Source organism: Tauraco erythrolophus, chromosome 14 (assembly GCF_009769465.1).
Source record: "Tauraco erythrolophus isolate bTauEry1 chromosome 14, bTauEry1.pri, whole genome shotgun sequence".
Classification (NCBI taxonomy): domain Eukaryota; kingdom Metazoa; phylum Chordata; class Aves; order Musophagiformes; family Musophagidae; genus Tauraco; species Tauraco erythrolophus.
Genome location: NC_141478.1, coordinates 311,062 through 334,734, shown reverse-complemented (window position 1 = coordinate 334,734; position 23,673 = coordinate 311,062). Strand labels below are relative to the sequence as shown.

The window sequence follows — 23,673 nt, the reverse complement described above, 5'->3', positions numbered from 1 at the left end:
CTGGTGCGTCTAATTGTTTCACCGGGCCCTACGCCGAGGCCTGCTCCTTGCCGTGGTGGCACAGGACTCACTGGGTGGGAACGCACCGTGATAACTCCGGATCAATCTCTCATCAGAGCACCAAACGCAGAGCAGGAGCTCTAATTGCCATCTGCGTGCACGAGCTCTTGCTTGTTCCTGGGCAAGGCTGCGGAGGAGCGTCAGCTCCTGGAGGGTGCTGCAGGGAGAGCCCTGCCCAAATGCCACAGCAAGGACGGCGCCCAGGGTAGCCAGGCGCAGGCAGCCGGGCGCAGGCAGCCAGCACAGTGAGGGGCTGGGTCCCAGCCACCCTCCACCTGCCACCCAGCAGGATCCCAGTTACCCGACTGATCTGCCCAGCCCGCAGAGGTGCCAGGGTGCGACAAGAGTGCCCCAGGACAGAGCTTGCCTTTGTGCCAGCCTCGGGACCTCTGCAGCCACTGCTGGGACCCTCCACCCCAGTGGAACTGGGCCCGACCTGGAAGAGGGGCCGCTGCTGAGAATCAGGTCTGCGCTCCCTGAGACTGGCTGAGCAAGATCCTCCCAGGAGGTCATCTCCCAGCCTGGAACCAAGGACGCTGAAATGGAAAGAATTCCCTGCACTTCCTTTGGAGTTGTGCTTCAGCGCTGACCCACCAACTGGAAAACCACACTTGGTTTTGGGTGCCCCGGCTGGCACCTCCAGCACTGACCTCACCCCAAAGGGCCTCTGGGGCACGGCCACGAGGGCACCTGCTCCGGCGAGAGCAGGGCGGGCACCCAGCCGTGCAGGGTTAAATGTGGCTCTGGCCCCTCTGCTTCCCAAATCCCCCTGCCGAAGGGTGCCGCAGGCTGATTTCCCCGGGCAGACTTCCCAGAACACAAAACCTCTTCCTTCCTTTCGAGAAGCCAGCACAGGATGGCAGACGCGGCCACAGCGGTTTGTGACACAGTTTCACTCGGCTTCAAGAGAAATCTTACCTCCTGCGGCTGGGTGCCAGCGCAGGGGCAACTCATTCAAGCCAATCACTCCCAGCTCTGCCCTCGACTTTCCTCTGTGAAACCTCTGCCCCCTCGGAGGCTGACGTGTGCGGCACCCAGCTGCTTACGGAAAACCTCTAACGCCTGCCACGAAGCCCCGGCCCTTCCCGACACACACGCCACTGCTGTCACCTCCGCAGTGCCACCGGGAATCCCAGGGGCTCCCCCAGCCCCATGCCACAGCACGCTGAGAGAGTCTTGCTGCACCAGAAGCACCCCTGCCTCCTGGTGCCAGCTGGCTGGAGGGCTGCAGTCGGACACACGGCTGCGCAGGGGCCGCTTGTCCTCGCTGCCTGGGAGCTGGGCGGCAGCACCGGGGCTCGGCGGGGCTGGCTGGCAGCAGGCAGGGCAGGAGAGCCAGGCTCAGCTGTGGCTGGCAGCAGGCAGGGCAGGAGAGCCGGGCTTAGCTGTGGCTGGCAGCAGGCAGGGCAGGAGAGCCGGGCTTAGCTGTGGCTGGCAGCAGGCAAGGCAGGAGAGCCAGGCTCGGCTCTGCCTGGCAGAGGCAGCAGACACGACTGTCCAGCTCCGGCTCTGCCCCAGCAGTGGGCACAGCACAAACCCGCTGCTGGCTCTGCCACCAGGCCCTGCTGTGCGCTGAGGGAGCAGCGGTTTTCGCAGGCTGCACCAGCAGGAATTCGGCCGCCCTGCCAGGCACAGGATGTATCCCACAGCCCGGCAGGGCCCCGCGGGAGTTACTGGTGCTGGTGCCACCACGGCGTTGAGCACTCGGTGCCCAGGCGGCCGTACCAGCAGTGCCCGGCTCAGCCTCCACAGTCTGTCACTTCCACCCCGGCCCCGCACGGCGGGGAAGGCGCAGGGGCGGCAGCGGGCCGCGATCCCGCCCCTGCCCGCGGGCCAGCTGGCACTGGGGAGGCACAACCCGCCGTGGCCCGGCCCGCTCCCAACGCGCGGCACCGAGCTCCGTGCACAGGGAGCGCCCAGGGCAAACACCGCCAGGCCCGAGGGGGGCACCCGGGGGTCCCGAGCCAGCGCCCGGCCGCCGCGGCCCCCGCTCCGACGCGGCCAGAGGCCCCCCCGGTGAGCTGTGCCCCTCCGGCCGGTCCGCGGGAGCACTGCCCCGGCGGCCACGGCTCTGCCAGCGCCGCGCCTCAGCGGTGGCGGAAAAGCTGCGCCGTTGCGTACGGGAAAGGCACCTGCGGCGGGAGCCCGGAACAACCGGCCGCGGGTACCCGCCCCCCCCCGAGCGGGGCTCCAGGGCCCGACGCGCCCCGCCGAGCGTCACGTCCGGTTCCTCGGCTCAGGCCGGCGGCGGGTTCCCGTTCCGGCGGAAGCGCGGGTGCAGTTCCGGTTCCCGGTGAGCGGCTGAGCGGAGCCGTTGTCGGCGGAGCGGCAGCTGCTCGATCCCGGCCCGGCCCGGCCCGGCCCGGCCCCGCCGCCAACATGTCGGTCCCCAGCGCCCTCATGAAGCAGCCGCCGATCCAGTCCACGGCGGGCGCCGTGCCCGTCCGCAACGAGAAGGGTGAGTGGGGGGAACGCGGCCCGGCCGGGGCGGGGGGGCGGCGGGCGCGGGGCCCCCGGTGACGGCCCGACTGGGACGGGGGGGGCGGGCGCGGGGCCCTCGGTGACGGCCCGGCGCCCGCAGGCGAGCTCTCCATGGAGAAGGTGAAGGTGAAGCGGTACGTGTCGGGCAAGCGGCCCGACTATGCGCCCATGGAGTCCTCGGAGGAGGAGGACGAGGAGTTCCAGTTCATCAAGAAGGCGAAGGAGCAGGAGGTGGAGCCCGAGGAGCAGGAGGAGGAGCTCGCCAACGACCCCCGGCTGCGGCGCCTCCAGAACCGCATCGCCGAGGACGTGGAGGAGCGGTGAGTGCCGGGCTCGGCGGGAGCCGTGCCCCTGCCCGCTGCTTCCGTGCGCACCTGCCTCCCAAGGAGGCCGGGGAGTCCCAGCCTGCTCCGCTGCGCCGCAGCGAGGAATTGCGGGGGCGCCGGGCAGAAGCTGGGGACGTTCTCCCGGCAGCGTGGGACAGCCTCTGGCTCCTCTCGTGCCTGTGCTGCACGGGGCCTTGGGCTCTGGCCGTGCCGTGAGCCGCCCTTCCGAGCAGCAGTCACCGATTCCCAGGGTGCAGCCCCACGTCCACGTACGGTTGAGAGGGTGCAGGTGAAAACAGGCTCCAAAATCAAAATTAATGCAGGGCGCTGACGCTCAGGGTACAGGGAAGGGACGGTGTCCTGCGAAGCGTGCTCCAGGCAGGGAGTAACTGAGGGCAGTTTGCCTTCTCCTGTGGAGCTGCTGCTCCTTCCAGTTCCAGTAACGAGGGGGCTTCCTACTGGGAGCTCCCTTCCTGATTAGAGCACAGACAGGGAGGAGCTGGTGGTGCTGGGCCACTCCAGCCTCCTGGGAAAGAATACGTGGGTTCTGCCCACACTCGGCAGTTACAGCGTTTACCGTGGCGTCGTTAGGAACGATTCATGAATAGTTGGCTCCTTGCAGCCTCTTTGTGTTCAATGTGCCATTGTTTAACGCGGGTCTGTTGTAGGCTGGCAAGACACCGAAAAATTGTGGAGCCTGAAATCGTCGGAGAAAGTGATTCAGAGGTGGAGGGGGAAGCTTGGCGCCTGGAGCGGGAGGACACCAGCGAAGAGGAGGAGGAAGAGATCGATGATGAGGTGCACTTGCAGAGACGGATTACGGGCCCAGGGAAGCCCCTGCATGGCACAGGCTGGAAGTGCCTTTTGGGCGGATATGTGGGCTGTCTGGTGGGGCTGGACAAGCGTCACAGCTGGCTGTGACTAAACTCGTGGGTTACAGCCCTCTTGAGTGGGGCAGGATGCTGGGAGAGGCCACCTTGTGTCCAGAGGGACGGGCACATCGTCTCGCAGCCAGCGCTCCGGACGCTGCCCGTTTCGTACAGAAGAGCGAGAGGGAGGCGGCAGCGGGGCCGGTCGTCTGACACCGCCGTGTTTGCCTCCGTTAGGAGATCGAGCGTCGGCGTGGGATGATGCGACAGCGAGCACAGGAGAGGAAAACTGAGGAGATGGAAGTGATGGAGTTGGAAGATGAGGGTCGGTCCGGAGAAGAGTCCGAGTCAGAGTCCGAGTACGAGGAGTACACGGACAGTGAGGATGAAATGGAGCCGCGGCTCAAACCTGTCTTCATCCGCAAGTGGGTGATGCGGCCGCGTGGGTCAGCCCTGGCGCGCTGGGCCGGGGAGTCGGGAGCGGGGGGCTGAGCAGGCGCTGCCGTTGTGGCCTCCTCTTCCTTGCTGTGAGGCAGCAGTTTGCCTCCCCAGGGGACAGAGGCGGTGCCAGCCCGGTGGGGCACAGTGAGGGGCGATCCCAGCCCTGACGGCCCCTTGCCAGCCGCGTCGCTCACTGCGGGATCAGGCTGTGGGTGGAAGCCACAGCGGCGTCTGGCCAGAGCCCTTTGGCAAGTGCCACGTGGCAGAGAAGGGAAGCCGGCAGCAGGCCGTGCCCCACAGCTGGTGCCTTGGTCTCCCATTGTTTGCATGCCACCTGCAGCTGTAGGGAGCAGCGTGGTAGCCCTGGCGTAGGCGACGCCAGAAAGCGGAGAGCCGTGGGACTCGGCCTGTCCTTGGAGAGGGCGAAGGTGTAGAAGGGGGTGGGGGTCTGCGAGGAGCCAGGCGGCTGCACTGCTCACGGAGACTGTTGCGGTCCCTGCCGGCAGGAAGGACCGGATCACAGTTCAGGAGAGGGAAGCAGAAGCCCTGAAGCAGAAGGAACTGGAGCAGGAAGCGAAGAGGCTGGCGGAGGAGAGGCGCAAGTACACGCTGAAGGTGCCGGGGGCGGGCTGGGGGGCGCGCCGGGGGCAGTCGCCACAGCAAGCTGAGCTCAACCCCTGCTGCAGATCGTCGAGGAGGAAGCGAAGAAGGAGCTGGAGGAGAACAAGCGCTCGCTGGCAGCACTGGATGCACTTGATACGGACGATGAGAACGATGAGGAGGAGTATGAGGCCTGGAAAGTACGTGAGCTGAAGCGCATCAAACGGGACCGCGAAGAACGAGAAGCGTAAGTATCATCTGTGCAGACACAAGGCCAAGGGCCTTCAGCTGCCGGCCCTGCCGGCGCCGGAGGCGTTTCTTCCTCAGGCTGCCCTTGGCAGCATGGTCGTAGCCATACCAAGCACCAGAGCCTCTCCTGCCCACCCTCGGGTGTCTTTGCTGCCCTGCGGAGCCAGGGAGTGTACGGGATGGCAGCTGGCGACAGCAGCTGTCCCAGGAGGACGCTGTGGGGTCTCAGGGGTCTCTCTCCTGCCCAGCATGGAGAAGGAGAAGGCAGAGATCGAGCGCATGCGGAACCTGACGGAGGAGGAGCGCCGCGCCGAGCTTCGGGCCAACGGCAAGGTCATCACCAACAAGGCGGTGAAGGGCAAGTACAAGTTCCTGCAGAAGTACTACCACCGCGGCGCCTTCTTCATGGTGAGTGCTGCGTGAGGGCCTGGGCACAGCCGCGCTGGCAGCAGGGGCTGTGGGGGCCCACGTGTCCCTGTGGGGAGCCCCTGCCGCGGTGCCCTAGAGCTGGGGTGCCCATGGGGCGAGAGCCAGCCCTCGGAGGCAGCGCAGGGCTGATGTGACCGAGGGGATGTAAACTCAGCCGGCTCTTGTGGAGAGGGTGGGTGGTGACACCCATGTGGTGGGTGAGCCGTGGATGGCTCCACAGCAGCCTGCCCGGCTGCCCTCTGGAAGCCTGAGCAGGACTGGCACAGTTCCACCCCTGCCACCTTGCACCTTAGGCTGAGGGTTCCCAGTTGAGACGAAGCCGAAGCAGCGGAGCCGTCCCCATGTTGCTGTTGGGGCTGCTGAGCCCGGCCAGCACTGAGCCAGCTCCTCATGGGCACAGCCCGGCTCTGGAGAGGTGGCCCGAGGGGATGGGAGGGTGGCTGCCAGCACGGCCATCTTCGGCAGCAGGCACCACGGCAGCCCCTGGCAGAGCAGCGATACGTGCTTCTGGCGGCTCTCCCCACCTTCCACCTGCCTCTGGCACTTGCTGGAAACTTGTGGGCTGATCAGGCATGCCTTTCTCCTGCAGGACGAGGATGAGGAGGTGTACAAGAGGGACTTCAGCGCCCCGACCCTCGAGGACCACTTCAACAAGACCATCCTGCCCAAAGTCATGCAGGTGGGTGTGCGGGCCGGAAGGTGCCTGGCCCACGTGCCACGCTGAGGGGTTGGCATTCCTCGGCCGGGGAGGAGCTGGGCAGGGGCACGCAGCAGGTCCCGCAGCCTGCCCAAGCGGCTGCTCACCAGCTCTTCTGCCCCCAGGTGAAGAACTTCGGGCGCTCGGGGCGGACGAAGTACACGCACCTGGTGGACCAGGACACCACCTCGTTCGACTCGGCCTGGGGCCAGGAGAGCGCGCAGAACACCAAGTTCTTCAAGCAGAAGGCGGCGGGCGTGCGGGACGTCTTTGAGAGACCCTCGGCCAAGAAGCGAAAAACCACCTAAGGGAATGGGCACGAGGGCGCTTCTCTGCCAGGTGCCAGGAGCCCGGGCAGGGGCAGAAGGGGCACGGCGCTGCGTGCGGATGAACCCTTCCCCTGTGTCACGCCTGCCCTGTTGGCGCCGTGTCCTGCTCCCCGCGCTGCGGACACCCGGCGAGCTCCCTGCCCGCGTGCTGCGGAGGACAACAGCCTGACCATGCTGGCCAGGCCGGCAGCCATGCCACCATCACGCCAGCGGCCGCCCCGAGAGCCTTGGCAGTGCCCGCCAGGGCTGTGTGGACTGGCTCCAGCACACCCACTTCAGGAGGAATTAACGGACTTTTATGCCCACCTGATCCACAGGATCCCTCTGTTGCGTGTACTTCCCCAGTGGCAGTTTGGGCCCTTTTTGGTGGGGAGCAGTGGTGCCATCTCCTTGCCCTTTTTCTGCAGGGCTCAGCGTTTCTACCCGGGCAGGGTGGGGCGCAGGGGGTTGCTTTGATTAAAGGAGTCATTTTCTTAGGCGGTCGGGCCACGTTGTCTGTGGAACGCGGCTGTGCCGTTCCGCACCTTCCTGGGAGCCAGAGTGAGCTGGCACAGCCCAGGAGGCACTGGCCTGCGCCTTGGCATGCCACTCCTCCCTCGCCCTCGTGCCAGGGGCTGCAGCTCTCGCCGCACTCCCTGAGGACAGGACACAGCTCCTGTTGCAGCCCCTGGGAGGCAGCACGGTCCCACAGGTGCCATTGAGGGAACAACTCCTGTTTCCAGGGCCTGACTGCCCTTGCCCGTCAGGGGTGTGGGTGCCCGCAGCAGCAGGTCCAGGCTGGTCTCTGCCCCTTGCCCAGCCCACCCACCCTGGGGCCGCCTTGCCCACATCCCCGTGCTTCAGCCCTTGGGTCACAGCTGGACTGGCTGAGCTGGGAAGGGCAGCACAGCTCTGCCCAGCCAGACCTCGGGCGCTCCTGCCAGTATGCGGGCAGGGACAGCGGCGTGACGGGAGCCGCTGCGCTCCACGATGAGGGTCCGTCTGCCTGGTGGCTGCCTGTGTGCCATGGGGGGCCGAGGTTAGAAGCAAAGAGCAGCCTGTGTGGGTGCTCCGGTGGGTCACCGCGTCCTGCTGTGGTCGCGGGGGTGCCTGGGTGCTGCCAGCACGATGCTGCACATCTTCCCGCAGGCCAGTCCTGCTCAGCAGCACTGCATGCCCTGCAGGACCTGCTAGGCAGCTGCCTGGCGCCGCGCAGCCACAGCGACAGCCCACTCCCACCAGTGCCTTTATTGGGTAAGGTGACACACCGCGGCTCCGGCTGACCCTGCGTCCGGTGGGGGAGTGCCCGTCCGGCGGGCACTCAGTTGGTGAGAGTGATGAGCGCCTCCACCACGTTGCCCATGTGCTCCCGCAGGCTGCGCTCCGCGGCTGCCCGCGAGATCTCCATCTCTGTCATCTGCAGGGAAACAGCCGCAGCCCCGTACAGTGCCCACGGAGCGGTGCCAGGGAATTGGCACAGGGCTGCCCACAGCATGGTGCCATGGGCCAGGGGGTCGGCACAGGGCTGCCCGTGGAGTGGTGCCGCGGGCCAGAGGTTGGCACAGGGCTGTCCCACCACCCACCCACCCGGGTGCCACGCCGTGGCCAGGTGTGCCCCGGCCTCGGCTCCTGGGGTAGGGTTGGTGACGGGATGCCCGCTGTGCCCGCGGTGTGGGACATGCCAGCGCCCGCCTGGTGCCCGCCCCTACTCACAATCAGCTCCAGGTCCTCCTTCTTGATGGTCACCTTGGCCAGTTCCTTCTCCCTACGGGCAGAGACAAACCTCCGGTCACCGGCAGCGCCCCCGCCTCCGGCCGCTCGTTCGGCGGGGCGGGAGCGGCGCGGGGTGCGCTCCGGGCGCCCGCTCCGGTCCCGGGGAAGCGCTGGGATATCAGACGGGGAAGCCGCGTTCCCAGGGGCGACCCGGCGCGGCAGGGGCGCGGACCGGGCCGCCCCCGTTACCTCTCCTGCTTCGCCTTCTGCTCCCGGGACCTCCGGTCTCCGATCACCGACATGGCCTGCCGGGACGGGCGCGGTCACCAGCTGCGCCCGGCGGGACGGGCACCGCGGCGGCGGAGGGGCCGCCCCGGGCCGGTGCGGGCGCGGTGCTCGGGGCCCGGCCCGGGCCGCCCCGCTCCCCCCGCCCCGCCCGCCGCACCGTCTCCAGGTTGGAGCTCTGGATCTCCTTCTCCTCCGCGTAGTCCGTGACGCGCTCCAGGTCCGCCGCGCCGCTGTCGTGCTTCCGCGGCTTCTCGGCCGCGCGCCCGCCCGCCCCATCGCCGCCGCCGCCGGAGCCGTTGGGCTCCGTCTCCAGCTCCAGCTCCACGTCCCCCTCCGCCGCCATCCCGCCGCCGCCGCGCGCCGCTTCCGGTCACGTGCTGCCGCCGGAACCAGCGAGCGGCGCCGGCGGGCGGGCCAGAGCGGCGGCGGCGGGGGGGGAGCGCGGCCCCTACTGCCTCGGCGGCCGCCCGGCACCCTTCGCCCTCTCGGGGCGGGAGCGCGGCCACGGGGAGCGCGCAGCTCTGCCCGCCACCTCCGGGCCGCCCGCCGGCCGCGCCGGCGCTCAGCCGGGTCAGAGAGCGGGATCGGGATCAGGGCGAGGGTCCCGGTTTGGCTCCCGCCGCAGTCGCACGCCGTGGAAGGACGGGGCCGCTGCCGCGGTGGCCGAACCGGCTTCCCCGGGTGCTGCCTGGGCGCGGGAGGGGACCGGGCCGGGCCCGCTGGCTGGCGTGCCCCGGGGCCGTGCCCCCCGGTCCTGGGCCGGCGGACGCCGTAGCTGCCCCCGGCTTGCCGCGGGGCACGGGCCGGGGCGGGAGCGGCTGCCGCTTCTCTGGCGCACGGCCCGGCCCCCACCGCAGCCTGGCGGACCCCGCGGTCCCCTGCCAGGGAGTCGAACCGAAACCCGCCCCGAGACCCGCCTCCTGTACTGGGCTGGGACCTGTGTCCGTCGGTCCCGTGCCAGCTCCTCTGTCCTGTGACCCGCCGCACCGTGTGCTGCACCCACCGCACCGCGTGCTGCACCCACCTCTGTGACAGCCTCCAGGGCCCTTTCCCAGCTCCCGGCGCCCCGCCGCTCCTGGCAGGGACATGTGCATGGGGACGAGCCAGGCCGAGGCGTCCCGCGGGATCCCAGGGGCCGTGGCGGGCTGACCCCGGCCAGCAGCCCAGCACACGCACAGCCGCTCGCTGCCCTGCGCAGCGGGATGGGGAGAGAATACGAAAAGCAAAAGCAAAAACACTTGTGAGTTGAGATAAAGACACTTTAACCTGTGACAGAAATGGGAAAAATAAAGCAAACCCTGGCACTGTAAAGGGAGTCACAAATTGCCTCCCACCAGCAGCTGGGTGCCCAGCCAGTCTCCAAGCAACAGCCGTGCTGGGAGCCAAAACCCTTCCTCTGCCTCCAGGCTCAGCGCCGAGGATGACGCTGTATCCTGGACTGTCCCTTTGGCCACTGGGGTCGGCTGTCCTGGCTCTGTCCCATCCCAGCCCCCTGCCCACCCGGCCTCCTCGCTGAGGGGGCAGTGGGAAGACGGGAGAGCCTTGATGCTGGACGTGCCCTGGGCAGCCACAGCCCGAACACCAGCACCTTGTTGAGCCCATTGCCACACAAAGCCAGAACAGCTGTGGAGGGGCTGAAGGGGGGTGATGCCAGACGCAGCACAGCACCTCTGGGGCAGCAGCAGGCTCCCCCGCATCCCTCCAGCTCGTCCCCAGCTCCTGCCCACTCTGGGAAGACCTGGCTCCCTGGCTGGATGTGCTTGTTGCTGTCCCGCCTGCACAACCCCTGCCCTTCCCCCGCAAGAGGCACCCTTGGGTGCCTCTGTGCCTGCAGGTGCCTTTGCATCCCTTCAGCCTTTTGGGACATCCCCCATACCCCCCAGTCACACCACACAGCACCACGGTACTGCTCTGGGACCAGCCATAGCCACGCAGGTCACAGCACCCTGCAGGCCCCAGGGACCCTGGTGCCAGTCCATGCCCAAGCTAGCTGCCAGGGCCTCATCCTGCCCGGTGAGGGGCCAGGCTCCCAGGCTGGGGTCTCCATGGCCAGGGGTCACTGGTGGACCCTGAACTGGCTTCCTGCAGAGCACCCCAACAGTGGCTGCCAGGCAGTGGCAGCAAGCAGATGGCAGGGCGGGCCGAGCGACAATCCCCCTAATCCCATCAGGGCAGCGGGGGCCGAGCGGAGCCAAGCTGGGCCATGGCGGGCACACGGGCACACAGCCGTCTCCTGCACTCGCTGCTCTGCCAGGTGGGACTGAAGGGCTGGTTGGGGGCAGGGGGAAGGTGCTGAACCAGGGCAGGGGTGCCAGGCCAGGCACAGGGGCAGCTCTGGCCCAGCAGTGTCCCTGCTGACGGTGCTCCCCCCAGCTGTGCTGCGGTTGTGGCTGCAGCTCCTGCCGAGGGCTCCGCGTGTCCACGGGCACCCGGATCCTCTACACGCTCCTGCATGTCCTGGCCTCTGCTGTGTGCTGCCTCATGCTGTCCCGCACCGTGGCCCAGGCTGTCAGGGAGAAGGTGACAGCAGGAGCTGCGATACCGAGTGTGCTGGAAGCCCTGGGTGCCAGGAGTCCGAGGGGTGCTGAGGGTCCCAGGGGTACCATGGGTGCTGGAGGTCCTAGGGGCACTGGGGATGCTGGGGTGCCAGCCATCCCAGGGGGACTTAGAGTTCCCAGGAGCACTGGAGGTGCCAGAATTGCCAGGGGAGCCAGGAGTACTGGGATACCGGGAGTAACAGGGCTGCTGAGTGCCAAGGTTGCTGGAGGTGCCAAGGGGGAAGGGGTTGCCAGGGTACCAAAGATGCAGGACTTGCCCAGTGTGCTGAGGGTGCCAGGGCTGCTGGGGCTCCCAGGGGTAATGGGGATGGAGAAGGTATTGGGAATGCTGGGGGTGTCAGAAGTCCATGGGTGCTGGGTGCCATGGGTGCCAAGGGGTGCTGGGCACACCAGCGGCCGTGTCCTGTTGCTCGCCATGCCTGCAGGTGCCCTTCTCGGTGGTGCTGTGCGAACACCTGCCCGGGGGCACGGACTGCGAGCGGCTGGTGGGCTCCTCAGCCGTGTACCGGGTCTGCTTTGGTACTGCCTGCTTCCACCTGGCACAGGCTGCCCTGCTCCTCAACGTGCGCTCCAGCACCGACTGCCGTGCTCAGCTCCACAACGGGTATGGGGATGGGCTGCGGGGGCTGCCGGGGGCTGCCAGGGGCCCCGCCTCCCAGACTCTCGCTGCCCCACAGGTTCTGGCTCCTGAAGCTGCTGCTGCTGGTGGGGCTCTGTGCCGCCAGCTTCTTCATCCCGAGGATGGCTTCATCCAAGGTGTGGCTCCCACCCTGCCCAAGCTGGCACCCTGGTCCCCCCATGGCCCTCACGTGCCCCCCGCGCTACCCCCATGCTGCCCTCTCCCCCCAGCCTGGCACTACACGGGCGTCTGTGGGGGCTTCGCCTTCATCCTTATCCAGCTGGTGCTGATCACTGCCTTTGCGCACACCTGGAACAAGAACTGGTGAGTGCCGGGGCACCGGGCGGGCATCCACACGCTGCCAGCTCTCACCCGCTCTCCTGGCAGGCTGACAGGTGCCGCGCAGGACAAGCGCTGGTACCTGGCCGTGCTACTGGCCACGACCGCCTTCTACACGCTCGCTGCCGCCGCCTTCGCCTTCCTCTACAAGTACTACACCCACCCGGCCGCCTGCCGCCTCAACAAGGCGCTGCTCACCCTCAACGGCAGCCTCTGTGCCATCGTGTCCTTCATCTCCATCACGCCCTGCGTGCGGCTCAGTGAGTACCGCGCGGCATGGCATAGGCCACTGCATTGCACGGCCAGCTGTGCCCTGGGGCTGGAGGGGGTGGCTGTGGGCTCCCGGCTCAGGGCAAGCACTCGGGCACCTCGGGAGGACCCAGCTCCCCAGGGCTCCCGCTGGCCCCGCCCCGTGCCTTGGCGCAGGGCATTGGGCAGCGGGTGGCGGGGGGGGTGCCCGGGGCCCACGTGGAGCCCGTCTGCTGCTCGGGGTCTGCGGCGATGCCTCCGACTCTCCCCTTGCAGAGCAGCCCGCGGTCGGGGCTGCTGCAGGTCCTCCATCATCAGCTGCTACGTGATGTACCTGACCTTCTCCGCGCTGTCCAGCCGTCCCCGGAGAGAGGTGGGTGCTCTCACCCACTGCCAGCGGCCCCCCATGCCCGCCGGGGCACATGGCCGTCTCACCTCCACTCCCCGCAGTGCTCTACAAGGGGCAGAACCTCACTGTCTGCTTCCCGGGCGTCCGGCAGGACGAGCTGCAGACGGAGGACACCACCGTCGCCGTCCTGGGGGCTGCCATCATGTATGCCTGCGTGCTCTTCGCATGGTGCGTGTGCCCATGGCGTGGGGTGGGCAGAGTGCCCGCGGTGCCATCCCTTCTGGGCACGGCCAGCCTGACAGGCACCGCACAGGGACCCATCCTCAGCCGGTGGCATGGCCAGCGGAGCCTGGGCATATCCTGAGGGATGGCAGGGCCAGAGTGGGCTGGGCGTCTGTGGATTGGCAGGGGCGACGCGGTGACCCCGGTGTGGCAGGTCTCCCGTGGCCGTGTCGGATGTGGGTGGTGGGCTGGGGGGTCTGGCACAGGGCAGTGGGTGCCTGTGTTATGACTTCTGTCTCTCTCCCGGGCACAGTAATGAAGCCTCCTACCTCGCCGAGGTCTTCGGGCCCCTCTGGATGGTCAAAGTCTACAGCTTTGAGTTTAAAGTGAGTACAGATGCTCCCCTCCGCCAGCTGCACCCCATGTCCTCCTGCCACGGGCACCCCAGACCCACTGCGCTGAGCCCTCCTGAGCCCCCGTCCCAGCCCTGGGTCTGGGGGACGTTTGTCCAGCCCAGCGCAGTGGGCTTCCTGCGGCGCACCCCCACCTGCACCAGCTCCCCAATGCCAGGCAGCCCCGTGCCAGGCAGTGCCAGATCCTGTGGCAGTGCTCAGCCCAGCAGCGGTGGCCGCAGGGCCGGGCTGCCCTGCCCCAGCAGTGGCCACCAGCGCACTGCCTTTCTCTGCAGAACCCCTCCTGCTGCTTCTGCTGCCCCGAGAAGATGGAGGAGGAGCTGAGAGGTGGGTGCAGGGTGGGTGCCCGTGTCCCCAGCCCCAGGGTGCTGGAGAGGGGGTTGCGGGAGCTGCCGTGGCCCCGTGCCCTCCCAGGCACTGCGCAGAGGTGTGAGCAAGTGGAGGAGACCACTGAGGGACAGGGCATCGTCCAGGACGAGCGAGACCGGGTGGTCTACAGTTACTCAGCCTTCCACTTCGTCTTCTTCCTCGCCTCGCTCTACGTCATGATGACCCTCACCAACTGGTTCAGGTAGGGCCCTGTGCTGGCTGCCAGCCCTCCTCGCTACCGCTCCCCTTCCTGTTGCTGGTGCGGCCACCCAGCTGGGACAGCGGCCCCGCCAGCATCGTCCACCCCCCACATCATCACCCCTGCAGCAGCATCGTCCTGCCAGCTTCCACCCGCTCCCTGCGCGGGTGCAGGCTGCAGCGTCGCGCTCCTCGCCAGCCCTCTGCTCCGTGCTGGGCCAGCGTGGCTGAGCTGGCACCCACTGGGGCAGCGTGTGGCTCTGCACCTGCGGACCTGCACCGCTTCGACAGCCCGCCCCTGCGAAGGCAGCCGATGGCTGCGCGCCACAGAGGCGGGCTGGGGTCTGCAGGGCCAGGGGGCTCCACTGCTGGTGGGACATGCCCGGGGACACGGCTGCTGACACGTGGGGTGACCCGGCGGCTGCAGCTGGTGTGGGATCCCCCGTGTCAGCGTCCCTTGGGCACCCAACACCTGCCCTCTCCCACCAGCTACGAGAACGCGGTGCTGGAGACCACCTTCACGCACGGCAGCTGGTCGACCTTCTGGGTGAAGGTGTCCTCGTGCTGGGCCTGCGTCCTGCTCTACCTGTGGCTGCTGCTGAGCCCCCTCTGCCTCCGCGACTCCCCCCGGCACCGGCGCAGCAGCCCGGCCCTGCGCGTCCTGCGGCGACGACGTGCCCCGCAGCGCATCAGCGTCTCCACGGTAGTCCCTACTGGGATGGACTGTGCCTGGGCCTGTGCACAGCAGCAGCCAGGGCTGGTCCCTGCCATGCCCTGTGCCTGTGCCCTGTGCCCGCTGGGTGCCGCTGGGTCCTGCTGGCCTCTCCTGACCCCTGTTCCAGGAGACGGTGGCATCTGAGAGCCTGAGGGGCACCCAGGAGGTGGGTGCTGTCAGGGAGAGCTGTCCCACGCTGAGCTGGAGCCAGCCGGAGGGCTGTCTGGAGAGAGCTGGGTGGTGGGTGCTCAGCCCTGGCTACTACCAGGCTCCCTCCAGGCAGGGTGGTGACTCCTGCCACGCGCCGAGTGGCAGCGTGCTCCTTGTAAATAGCTCCTTGAATACATTTTTACATAAAGCTCTGAGCTGAGTCTGTGCTACCCACTGCCACACAGGCTGCAGCCGTGGGCTGAGCATGGAGGTGCCCACAGTGCCCCAGCACCATCCCCGTCTGTGCCACAGCCAAGGGCTCCTTTGGGGCGGCTCTGCCGGAGAGGGGAGACAAGCAAGGGGGTGGCAGAGCAGGGTGCACTGGCGAGGGGTCTGTAGCTCCCAGATGGTGTTAAGCTCATGGCCAGTGCCCCAGCACACTCCCAGCTGAGTCCCTGGAGGAGCCAGCCCCGCTCCCCAGGACACAGGGGTGACTCCAGCATGACGCGGTGCTGGGTGCACTGGCCCAAAAGGAGCCCGTGAGCCGTCAGGGCACCGAGCCCCAATGAGCACCTGCCCTGGCAGCAGGAACTGTCCTGAGCCACTTGGCCAAGGACAAGGGGCCAATGCCAGGCTGTGGGGTCCCATGGGCATGGTGCAGGTATCAGCACATGCTGGAGCACTGGGGGACCTGGCTAACCCGCCTGGGAGGGCACAGTACCACCGCTGCCGCAGGATTGTGGCCCGGCCCTGGGACCCCACCCCACCCCCAGTGCAAACACGGCAGGACAGTGCCGTGGGGCCATGGCACCGGCTGTGCCTGATGGGCCCCATGTGGCAGTGGCGGCAGCTGGTGCCGGACAGGCACTGACACCTGTGGCCAGGGCTCCCACCAGGCGCTGTGTCCCCAGCCCGCTGCAGGCAGCAGGACACGGTCCTGCAGGAGGTGAGGGTGGCACCGCGGGGTGGGCAGTGCTGGGATCAGTCCCAGTGCGGCAGTGCGACCGCCGTGGGGTCCCAGACTGGAGTGGTGGGAGCTGCATGAGGAGCAGCAGGGGCGGGGGTCTGCAGTGCCCAGTACAGGGCTGCAACTCGCACCTCTCCCTCCCCGGGAGATGGAGGGACCCTCACAGGGCTCAGAGACGGGTGTTGGGCAGCTGTGGCACCAGCTCAGGGACATCGCCCAGGCAGGGCCGGGAGGGAGCCAGGCAGAGGTCCCTGCAGCTCCGGGCACCCCAAGGGCCCCTTGAGTGCACCGGGCTGCACCCCAGCAGGGACCCGTCCTGCCCTGCCCAGGACAACGACCGGCTGCACCACACCCTGCGCGAGGCCAAGCACGGAGTCTCCCAGCTGCAGATGGAGCTGGAGCAGCTGCGGGGCCACTGCCCTGAGCGGGACCAGTGGCACAAGAGGTGGTGCTTGGGGAGAAGGGGACGGCAGGGCTGACCCCAGCTCCGCAGGGACCCTGCCCGCACCTGGCTCAGTGCCAGCCCTGTGTGCTGCTCCAGCAGCCAAGCGGGTGGCACAGCCACAGGCAGAGGGGCTCTACCAGACCCTGTTGGTGGCTGCCTGCCCTGCTGCTGTGGGGAGGGCCGGGCACCCATCAGGGAAGCACTGCCCTGCCCGGCCCAGCCACGAGAATTGGCAGCCGGGACGCCTGCCCAGAGCTGCTGGCACATCCCTCCGGGCCGGCTGTCAGCAAGCCCTGTGTGCTGGGTGTCCTTGGGGCTCCCTGGCTGCCGCAGCACCTCTGCAGGCACCTCTGCCACCCCAGGCACGGGAGCGCAGCCCTTGTGCCAGCCCAGGGGACGGGTCCCTGCGAGGCGCTGCCATAAGGATACCATGTCCCTGCCGGGAGCAGCTGACCCTGTGGGAGATGGCAGAGGAGAACATGGTGTTTGCCAGCTACGTCAGGAGGCTGCAGCATGTCCGAGCCTGGCTGGGCAGTGGCAGGGGAGCAGCCCCGGGGGCAGCCCAGGACATGCCCCTGCCTGGGATAGGGGGTGCCATGGCTGTGGGTGCTGGTCCCTGGCTGCCCGCAGGCCTCAGGCTGCTCCCTCCCACCAGGACGATGAACAGGACCCTCCAGGAGAGCAACAGCAGCCTGTGCTCAGCCCCAGCACTTGGCACAGACTGGTGCACAGTGAGCCCTGCAGCTGCTGCGGAGTGCGGGGCTGGCACTGGCGCAGGAGGGTGGAGGGTCAGGGAGGGTCAAGACAAGCACCCATCCGCGCAGAGGGGGATGGCAGGGATGCTGGGTGCCAGCCACCTCCATGGGGCACAGCTGGCTCTGCTGCCCTCGCTCGCCCTGCCGGCATCCTCGGCTTGGGGGGACACAGTGCACAGGCTGCTGCCAGCACTCTGGGACCCACATCAGCCCCTGGAGCTGGAGGCCATGGAGCACCCCTGGGTAACCCCCACAGGGTCCTTCCATGCTGAACACCTCCTCCCCTGCAGCCATCCCCCCCCCGCCCGGCCGTGCAGCCCCCTTGCCACCCACGCGGAGGGCACCCGCAGCAGGTGAGCGATGACAGCAGGCAAAGGGGCAGCGTGGCTGCAGACCCCCCTCCCTGAGCGCTGCCCTCTGGCAGAGGAGGCAGGGCAGACAACTCCCTGCACCACCCACTCCCTGATGCAGCCTCCCAGGCAGAGACCCAGGCCACAGCGGTGCCAGCCTCAGGCAGCAGCGCCCAGCCTCCAGCACCAACACAGCCTCCTCGCCCAGCAACGCGGGCAGCTGCAGCTCAGAGGACCAGCCTCTCCCCAGCACTCTCCGGGGCACCGAGGTGAGGGATGCGTCCCCAGCCCGGTGCCCTGGGCTGATAAGGACACGGGTCTGCTTACCCACAGCTCCCAGGCTCGGGCCCCTCACCGTGGCATCTGTCACCCAGCAGCCCTCCAGCCCTCTGCCAGGCTCGGCAGGGAAACCTCGCTGCTCTGCCAGGCGCTTCGGCAAGAGGAAGCTTTCTGCCTTCGTGCCGGAGGCAACCAACAACTCCCCATCCGGTGCAAAGGGCCGGGGGGAGCCAGGGCACACCCACACCCTGTGCAGACCCTCACCACCGCCTGTCTCACCAGGGGTGTGAGAGGGGAGCAGAACCCACACCCCCTGCCCCGTGTACCGGATTGTGCTGGCAGGGGATGAGGGCACGGGGAAGCCCAGCTTCCTGCTGTGCCTCTGCATAGACAAGTTCGGGAGAGACATGCCCAGCACCCTCGGTATGCCACCCCCAGCCATGCCGCGCACCTGTGCGGGGCAGAGGCACAGCAGCAGCACCTGACTGTCCCTCCTGGCAGGGGTGGACTTCCAGGTGAAGCAGCTGCTGGTGGACGGAGAGCAACCCACGTTGCAGATCTGGGACACAGCCAGGCAGGAGAGGCCAGAGCACAGGGGCTGGGGCTGCTGCCGCCACCGTGCCAGCCAGGGCCAGGTCCTGCTCCAGCAGCAGCCTGGTGGGCTGGCAGGTCACTGCCCCACCGCAGGGCAGCCCTGGCCTGACCCCGTGGCAGTGACACCCAGGTACCGGAGCATTGCCCACAGCGTGCTGCTCCTCTACGACATCAGCTCCCCGAGCTGCTTCCTCAGTGTCCGCCAGTGGACTGAGGACATCAGGGTAGGGGACGGGTCTGACAGGGCACCCAGTCCCTACGGAGAGGCAGGAGCCTTGGGGCTTCCTCGGGACAGGCTGGGCTGTGCCCCAGACACTCCTGGGGGAGCAGGAACGAGCTGGGCTCCTTACTGAACATGGTGTGGGGCCAGCGCTGGCAGCAGCAGGAGCGCTCCCCAATTCTTCCCTTTTGCTGGAGTTTGTGTCAGGTCTTGAACTGTGCTCTGCTCCCAGCAGCTGTTGTGGCTAGAGGGTGCCAGCCCCCCAGAGCCCTGAGCCACCCTTCCCTCCACAGGCCACCAAGAGGCCACTGCCATTGATGCTGGTGGGGAACAAGATGGACCTGCGGCCTGGCCTGCCAGAGGCTGGGGGGGTCCACACAGCCCACGGGCAGCAGCTGACCATGGTGGGTAGGTGTGCCTTGGGGCCCCCAGGGATCCCACCAACACCTGTTGCTCCCCCCAGGCCCACAGCTCCTTCTTCTGTGACACCAGTGCCAAGGATGACACCAACATGGTGGAGGCTGTGCTGCACCTCGCCCGGTGAGGGGCCCCCCCGCCACAGCCCCGGCTCCAGGCTGCACAGGCTCTGTCCTGCAGGGCAGCCGGACCAGCTGACACCGTTACCCTGCCCCGCAGGGAAGTGAAGAGGACAATGGGCCAGAGCGAAGGCCACAGCGCCAGGCTGGACCTCAGCATCCCCCCGTGGGCAGCTCCACGCTGTTGCTGGGCCTAGTGCAGCAGCCGGGCCGGCTGCCAGCTCCATGTCCTCTCATGGACAATGCCCCGGTTCCAGCTGTGCCCCACGGAGATGCTGCACAGCAAGCAGCTCCGCCTGCTTCAGCTCCTGCACCTGCTTGTCCCAGCGGCTGCTGGAGCAGCTCAGCCCATGCACGGCCCCAGCCACCATCGCCCCAGCCCCACGTTGCCCCCGTGACCAGCCCCGAGCCCTCCTTCTTCCCACCCTCACTACAACCCTTCCCTCTCCAGCACAGTTTCATCCCTCTGGGCTCCCAGCATGGCCACCCTCCCGCGGGCATGCAGCCCTGCCGCCCTCTGCCCACACCTCGCCCCAAGGCTCCCCACACACCTGCGGCTTCGCTCAGGGTCCCGCCGGCCGCTCGGACCCCCCCCCGGTGATGCCCACGGGACCCCACGGGCCAGGCCCCACCTTGCTCCTCACCACGAAGCCGCAGCTGCTCCGCACCGCAGCAGCCGTTCTCGGTCTACTCTCCTCTTCGCCGGCACAGCCGCGGCCACGAACGCTCCCTCCCGGCCAGGGGGCACAGCAGCGGTGCCCGCGCCCCGCTCCCCGGCCTCCCCCGGGCGCACGGAGGGACAAGGCAGGGCCTGCAGGGCTCCACAAGCTACTTTAATGGGAGACGGACTCGAGGCAGGCGCAAGGCGCTGCCAGGGTCCCCGGCGGGGCGGCCCAGCCCCGGGGCTGCGCTGGGCATCCTGCCGGCGGGCGGCCCTGCCCCGGGGCGGCAGCGGCCCGCCCCGGCCGCGGGCTACTTGGCGCCCTCCTTCTTCTCGTCGGCCTTCTTCTGCTTCTGCTGCATGATCTCCGAGTCCCTGCGGGAGAGCGCGTCGCCGGGCTCGCCGCGGCACCGGCACCCGCACCGGGACGGCAAGCGGGGAGCGCGGCGAGGGGAGGGGAGGGGTCGGCCCGGCGCTCACCTCTGCTTGCGGGCGGCAGCTGAGAGCCCGTCGTCTCGCCGCTTGCCCTTGCCCGAGTCGCTCTGCTTCTTCAGGTTCTTCTGCCGCGCCAGTTCGCGCTGGTTCCCGCCTGCGACGGCGCGGCCGCCTCAGAACGGCCCGGCCCCGGGCGCGGCCCCGGGCCCGGCCCCACGCTCGCAGTCGCGGGCACCGCCCCACCACCCCCCCGGCCCCGCCAGGCGCGGCGCGGCGCGCTCCCCCCGGCCCCGGCCGCGGCCCGCACTCACGGGTCATGGCGCCGCTCCCTCCCCGCCCTCCGCTCCGCCGACACGTCCCGCACTGGCCCCCCCGGCGCCCCGCCCCGCGCTGCTCTTTAAGGGCGCGGTACGGCCAATCGCCGCGCTGAGCCCGCCCCTGCCGCCCCCCCTATTGGCGTTCAGATCCAGCTGGGCCCCGCCTGATTGGCCGCAGGCTACGGCTGCCGCTCTGCCGGCGGGGGCCCGAAAATGCCGGAAGCTTCAGCGCATGCGCCAGAGCCGTGGGGCCGCGCCCACGCGCAAGGGGCGGGGCAGGACGAGGCGCACGGCGCGTCATGACGCATCAGGGCGTGGCTGCGGGAGCCGATGGGGCGTGAGGGGGCGGGGCGGAGCGGTGAAAGGGGCGTGGCCGGGCGGTGCGAGGGGCGGGGGCGGGAGGAGGAGCAAGAGTGCGGAGCCGGCGGGCGCCCTCCCGGTCCTCCTCGGTCCGGCGCCGGGAGCTGCCGCCGCCCCGGCCGCGCCTCCGTTCGTGGCGGCTTCTCCAGGCGGGCTCTGGGGCTCAGGCCGGCTCCTTCACGCCGCGGGCGGTGCCGGGGCCCTGTGATGAGAGGGCCCGCCCGTGAGCGCCATCCGCGCCGCCGGAGAGACGAGCGGCCCGTGGCCGGGACGGCCCGGTGGCCTGGCGTGCCTACGCACCCGGGGCTCGGCGGCGGCATCGGGCCGGCGGTGGTGCTCCTGGGGGGTAGGGGTGGCTGGGCACTGCGGCGTCTACCAGCCGTGAGAGCTCGGCGTGGATCCCCTGTGGGTGGTGGGGTAGCTGCGGCGGGCCGGGCTGCAGCGGGACCCCCGACGGTCCCGGTGCCCCTGGTGCCGGGCTCCTGCGGGACCCCCTCCCGCCCCAGCGCTCCTGGAGCCCGGCTCCTCCGGGACCCGCGATGGTCTCGGTGACCCCTGGGCCGGGCTCCTGCGGACCCGCGCCCCGCCCGGCCAGACCTTGTTGGCCGGGTCCAGCTCCAGGGCTCTCCTCAGGACGAGCGCGGCCTCCGCGTCCCGGCCCTGCTGCGCCAGCAGCTGCGGGAGAAGAGCGGGCAGTAGCGGGCGGGCTGACGGGCGGGCCGGGGGGCAGCGCGGAGCCCACCTGCCCCCGCCGGAGAAGCGCCCGGCCGTTGTCCGGGCTGATGCGCAGGGCCGCCTCACAGGCCTCCAGCGCTTCGGCCGCCCGCTGCAGCTTCAGCTCCGCGGCACCGCGCAGTTGTTGAAGCACTTGACGCGCTGCTCCCGCAGCTCCTCTTCCTCCTGCGGCCCGGGCGCGGCTGCGGGGGCGAGCGCGGCCTCAGCGTCTCTGCCCCGGCCCCGCAGCCCTCGACCCCCCCTCCCCGCCCGGTCTCACCGGCGGCGGGGCCGTCGAGGGCGCGCAGGGCCAGGCGGTAGGAGCGCAGCGCCGCCGCGAAGTTCGCCCCGCGCGAAGTGGAAGTTGCCCCGTTCCCTCCGCTGCGAGCCCAGGCGCAGGCGGGCGGCGGGGGGCTGCGGCTGCAGGTCGGGTTCGTCCCGCACCTCCAGCAGAGCGTCACCTCGAACTAGCAGCGGCGCCTCGGGCGGCACGTCGGGCCTCCCTGCGGGCACATCGCGGGCTTGCCCTGCCCCCCCACCCCGGCTCGGCCTCTGCTTGCACCGGCCCCAGCCGTCCGCTCGGCCCTCGTCAGTCCTGGCACCTCCCGGCCTCCCGCCTTCCGGCCCTGCCCACTCCGGCGCCCCTGCCTGCCCACCCAAGCTACCTGCCCGGGCGGCGTAGCCGTAGGGGAAGGCGGCGAGGAAGAAGGAGACCTCCCCGGGCTGCATGGTGGGGACTCCCAGCTCCAAGGCCTGCAGACGCTGAGGCACGGGCGGGGCTTGGCGGGGCGCGGCACCGGGCAGCGCTCAGCCCGCACCGCGCCGCGGCCGGGGCTGACCTGCACGACGTCGCCGTGGCCCGGCACGAAGGTGAGCGCGGGTCCCGCTCTACAAGTCCGCCGTCCTCAGGGCAACCAGCACCTTCACCGACACCTCCTGGCCCGGCAGCGGCCCCGGCCCGCCCTGCCCGTCCTGTACCACGCGCTTCCGCAGCAGCCGGTCCTCTGCGGACGGGGCCGGCCCTGAGAGCCGCCCCGGGACTCCCGGTGCCCGGCACTCCCGGCCCGGCTTTCCCGGGGCCGCCCGCGGGCGCTCACCCGTCAGGTCGCTCCAGCCGTCGGCCGCGAAGAGCGGACCGAAGCCGCCGGGGGCCGGGGCCGCCAGTGTCTCCAGCCGCCGGTTAGAAGAGCTGCTCCTCCTCGCGCACCGACGGCACCGCGGATGGCAGTGTGGGGCAGGCGGAACCGCACCCGTCTGCCCCGGTCGGACCCCCGCGGCCGCCCTTCGGCCCCCCGCCTCCCTCTCCGGAGAGGCCGTCGGGCGAAGGTCCCGCATGCCCGGCCCGCCTCGCCGCCCGCCGCTACCAGCCGGCCTCGGTCCGGGCCCCCCCGGGACTCGGCGGCGGGCGCCCGCGGCCCCCAGCCCGCACCGGGCGCGTCGCCGCCGGCCCCGCCGCGCCGCGATTGCCTGGGGCCGCCGCCAGCGCATCCCGCCGCACCGTTACCTAATGCCGAGAAGCGGCCTCAGGGGATTAGCCCGAGCCGGCGGCAAAATAGCCGTTCTAAAACCGAGCCCGTCCGCGAGGCTCCGCCTCCCCTCGCCGCCGCTGCCCCCCGGGACCGGCCCGGCACAGCCCGCCCCGCTGCTGCCCTCCGGCCCCGCCCGCCGCGGTCCCGCACTCCGGGCATGCCGCGGCGGCGGGCGGAGCTGCGCGGGCGGCTCCGGTACCGAGGCTGCGGGCCGGGCCCCGGCTCAGCCTCCTGCACGGCTGCGGGCGGCAGCAGGTGGGCACCGGGCCGGGCCCGAGCTGGGGGCACCGGGGGGAACCGGGCGCAGGCGGGACTCATCGGCTCGCGCTGTTGTTGCAGGGGGCGCCGGGGCCCGTGATCGCCTTCCAGGGCAGGCGGGGGGTGAGCGGGGGGGCCGGCGGGGAAGCGGGAGGACCGGGGAGCCTAGGGCGGCCACGGCGTGGAGACACTGGGAATGACCGGGAGGGCCGGGTCCCGGTGATGCTGGTGCTTGTGCCGCAGGGGACGGCGGGGTGGGGAACGGGGATCTCGGGGAGGCTGCAGCCTGTCCCAGAGGTGAGGAGCTGCCTGGGGTGGGCAACCAGGGCCACAGCCCCAGCGTGCACAGCCCGGCCAGCTCGTGCAGCAGAAGCTGGACCAGACACTGGGGTGCCCTGGGAGGAGGCGGGTGGCCTAAACCAGGACTCCTGGCAAGCAGAGAGTCTTTGGCCAGGAGGCCAGGGCAAACACAGGGGAGGACATGCAAGCCTGGGTGAACCTCCCAGCCTCATGGCCCGAGGCCATCTCTGCTGCAGCTGTGTGGCCAAGCAGGGCACCCCCACACCCTGCACACCACCACCCCCTGGGGCTCCCGAAAGGCCTCTCTGCCC

The 23,673-nt window shown here is 69.7% G+C and overlaps 4 protein-coding genes and 1 pseudogene across 4 annotated transcripts; 2 read left to right on the top strand and 3 right to left on the bottom strand.

Annotated features, from left to right (window-relative positions):
* Nucleotides 1-2,434: 2,434 nt before the first annotated feature.
* Nucleotides 2,435-6,608, top strand: MFAP1 (microfibril associated protein 1). Its single transcript, XM_086620292.1, has 9 exons — nt 2,435-2,518; nt 2,642-2,861; nt 3,536-3,665; nt 3,974-4,161; nt 4,684-4,792; nt 4,864-5,024; nt 5,275-5,434; nt 6,045-6,134; nt 6,278-6,608. Exons 1-9 carry the CDS (start codon nt 2,440-2,442, stop codon nt 6,458-6,460), a joined length of 1,320 nt encoding a protein of 439 aa, XP_086476418.1. The 5' UTR covers nt 2,435-2,439; the 3' UTR covers nt 6,461-6,608.
* Nucleotides 6,609-7,689: 1,081 nt separating this feature from the next.
* On the bottom strand, nt 7,690-8,804 carry HYPK (huntingtin interacting protein K). Its single transcript, XM_086620501.1, has 4 exons — nt 8,619-8,804; nt 8,423-8,478; nt 8,174-8,225; nt 7,690-7,877 (listed from the first exon to the last, which is right to left on the bottom strand). Exons 1-4 carry the CDS (start codon nt 8,802-8,804, stop codon nt 7,782-7,784), a joined length of 390 nt encoding a protein of 129 aa, XP_086476627.1. The 3' UTR covers nt 7,690-7,781.
* A 1,860-nt stretch (nt 8,805-10,664) lies between these two features.
* SERINC4 (serine incorporator 4) lies at nt 10,665-18,985 on the top strand. The gene is given in 21 exon segments (XM_086620544.1): nt 10,665-10,715; nt 10,835-10,981; nt 11,445-11,623; nt 11,697-11,749; nt 11,752-11,775; nt 11,869-11,962; nt 12,026-12,241; nt 12,508-12,529; nt 12,531-12,603; nt 12,677-12,803; nt 13,111-13,183; nt 13,486-13,781; nt 14,267-14,480; nt 14,620-14,658; nt 15,939-16,054; nt 16,685-16,785; nt 17,781-17,861; nt 18,153-18,256; nt 18,546-18,656; nt 18,716-18,792; nt 18,889-18,985. Coding segments are annotated over 21 exon segments (2,295 nt in total).
* Nucleotides 18,986-19,750: 765 nt separating this feature from the next.
* Nucleotides 19,751-20,227, bottom strand: SERF2 (small EDRK-rich factor 2). The gene is made up of 3 exons (XM_086620431.1): nt 20,196-20,227; nt 19,930-20,038; nt 19,751-19,824 (listed from the first exon to the last, which is right to left on the bottom strand). Exons 1-3 carry the CDS (start codon nt 20,200-20,202, stop codon nt 19,761-19,763), a joined length of 180 nt encoding a protein of 59 aa, XP_086476557.1. The 5' UTR covers nt 20,203-20,227; the 3' UTR covers nt 19,751-19,760.
* Nucleotides 20,228-20,380: 153 nt separating this feature from the next.
* Nucleotides 20,381-23,122, bottom strand: LOC147527809 (uncharacterized; annotated as a pseudogene).
* Between the last annotated feature and the right edge of the window lie 551 nt (nt 23,123-23,673).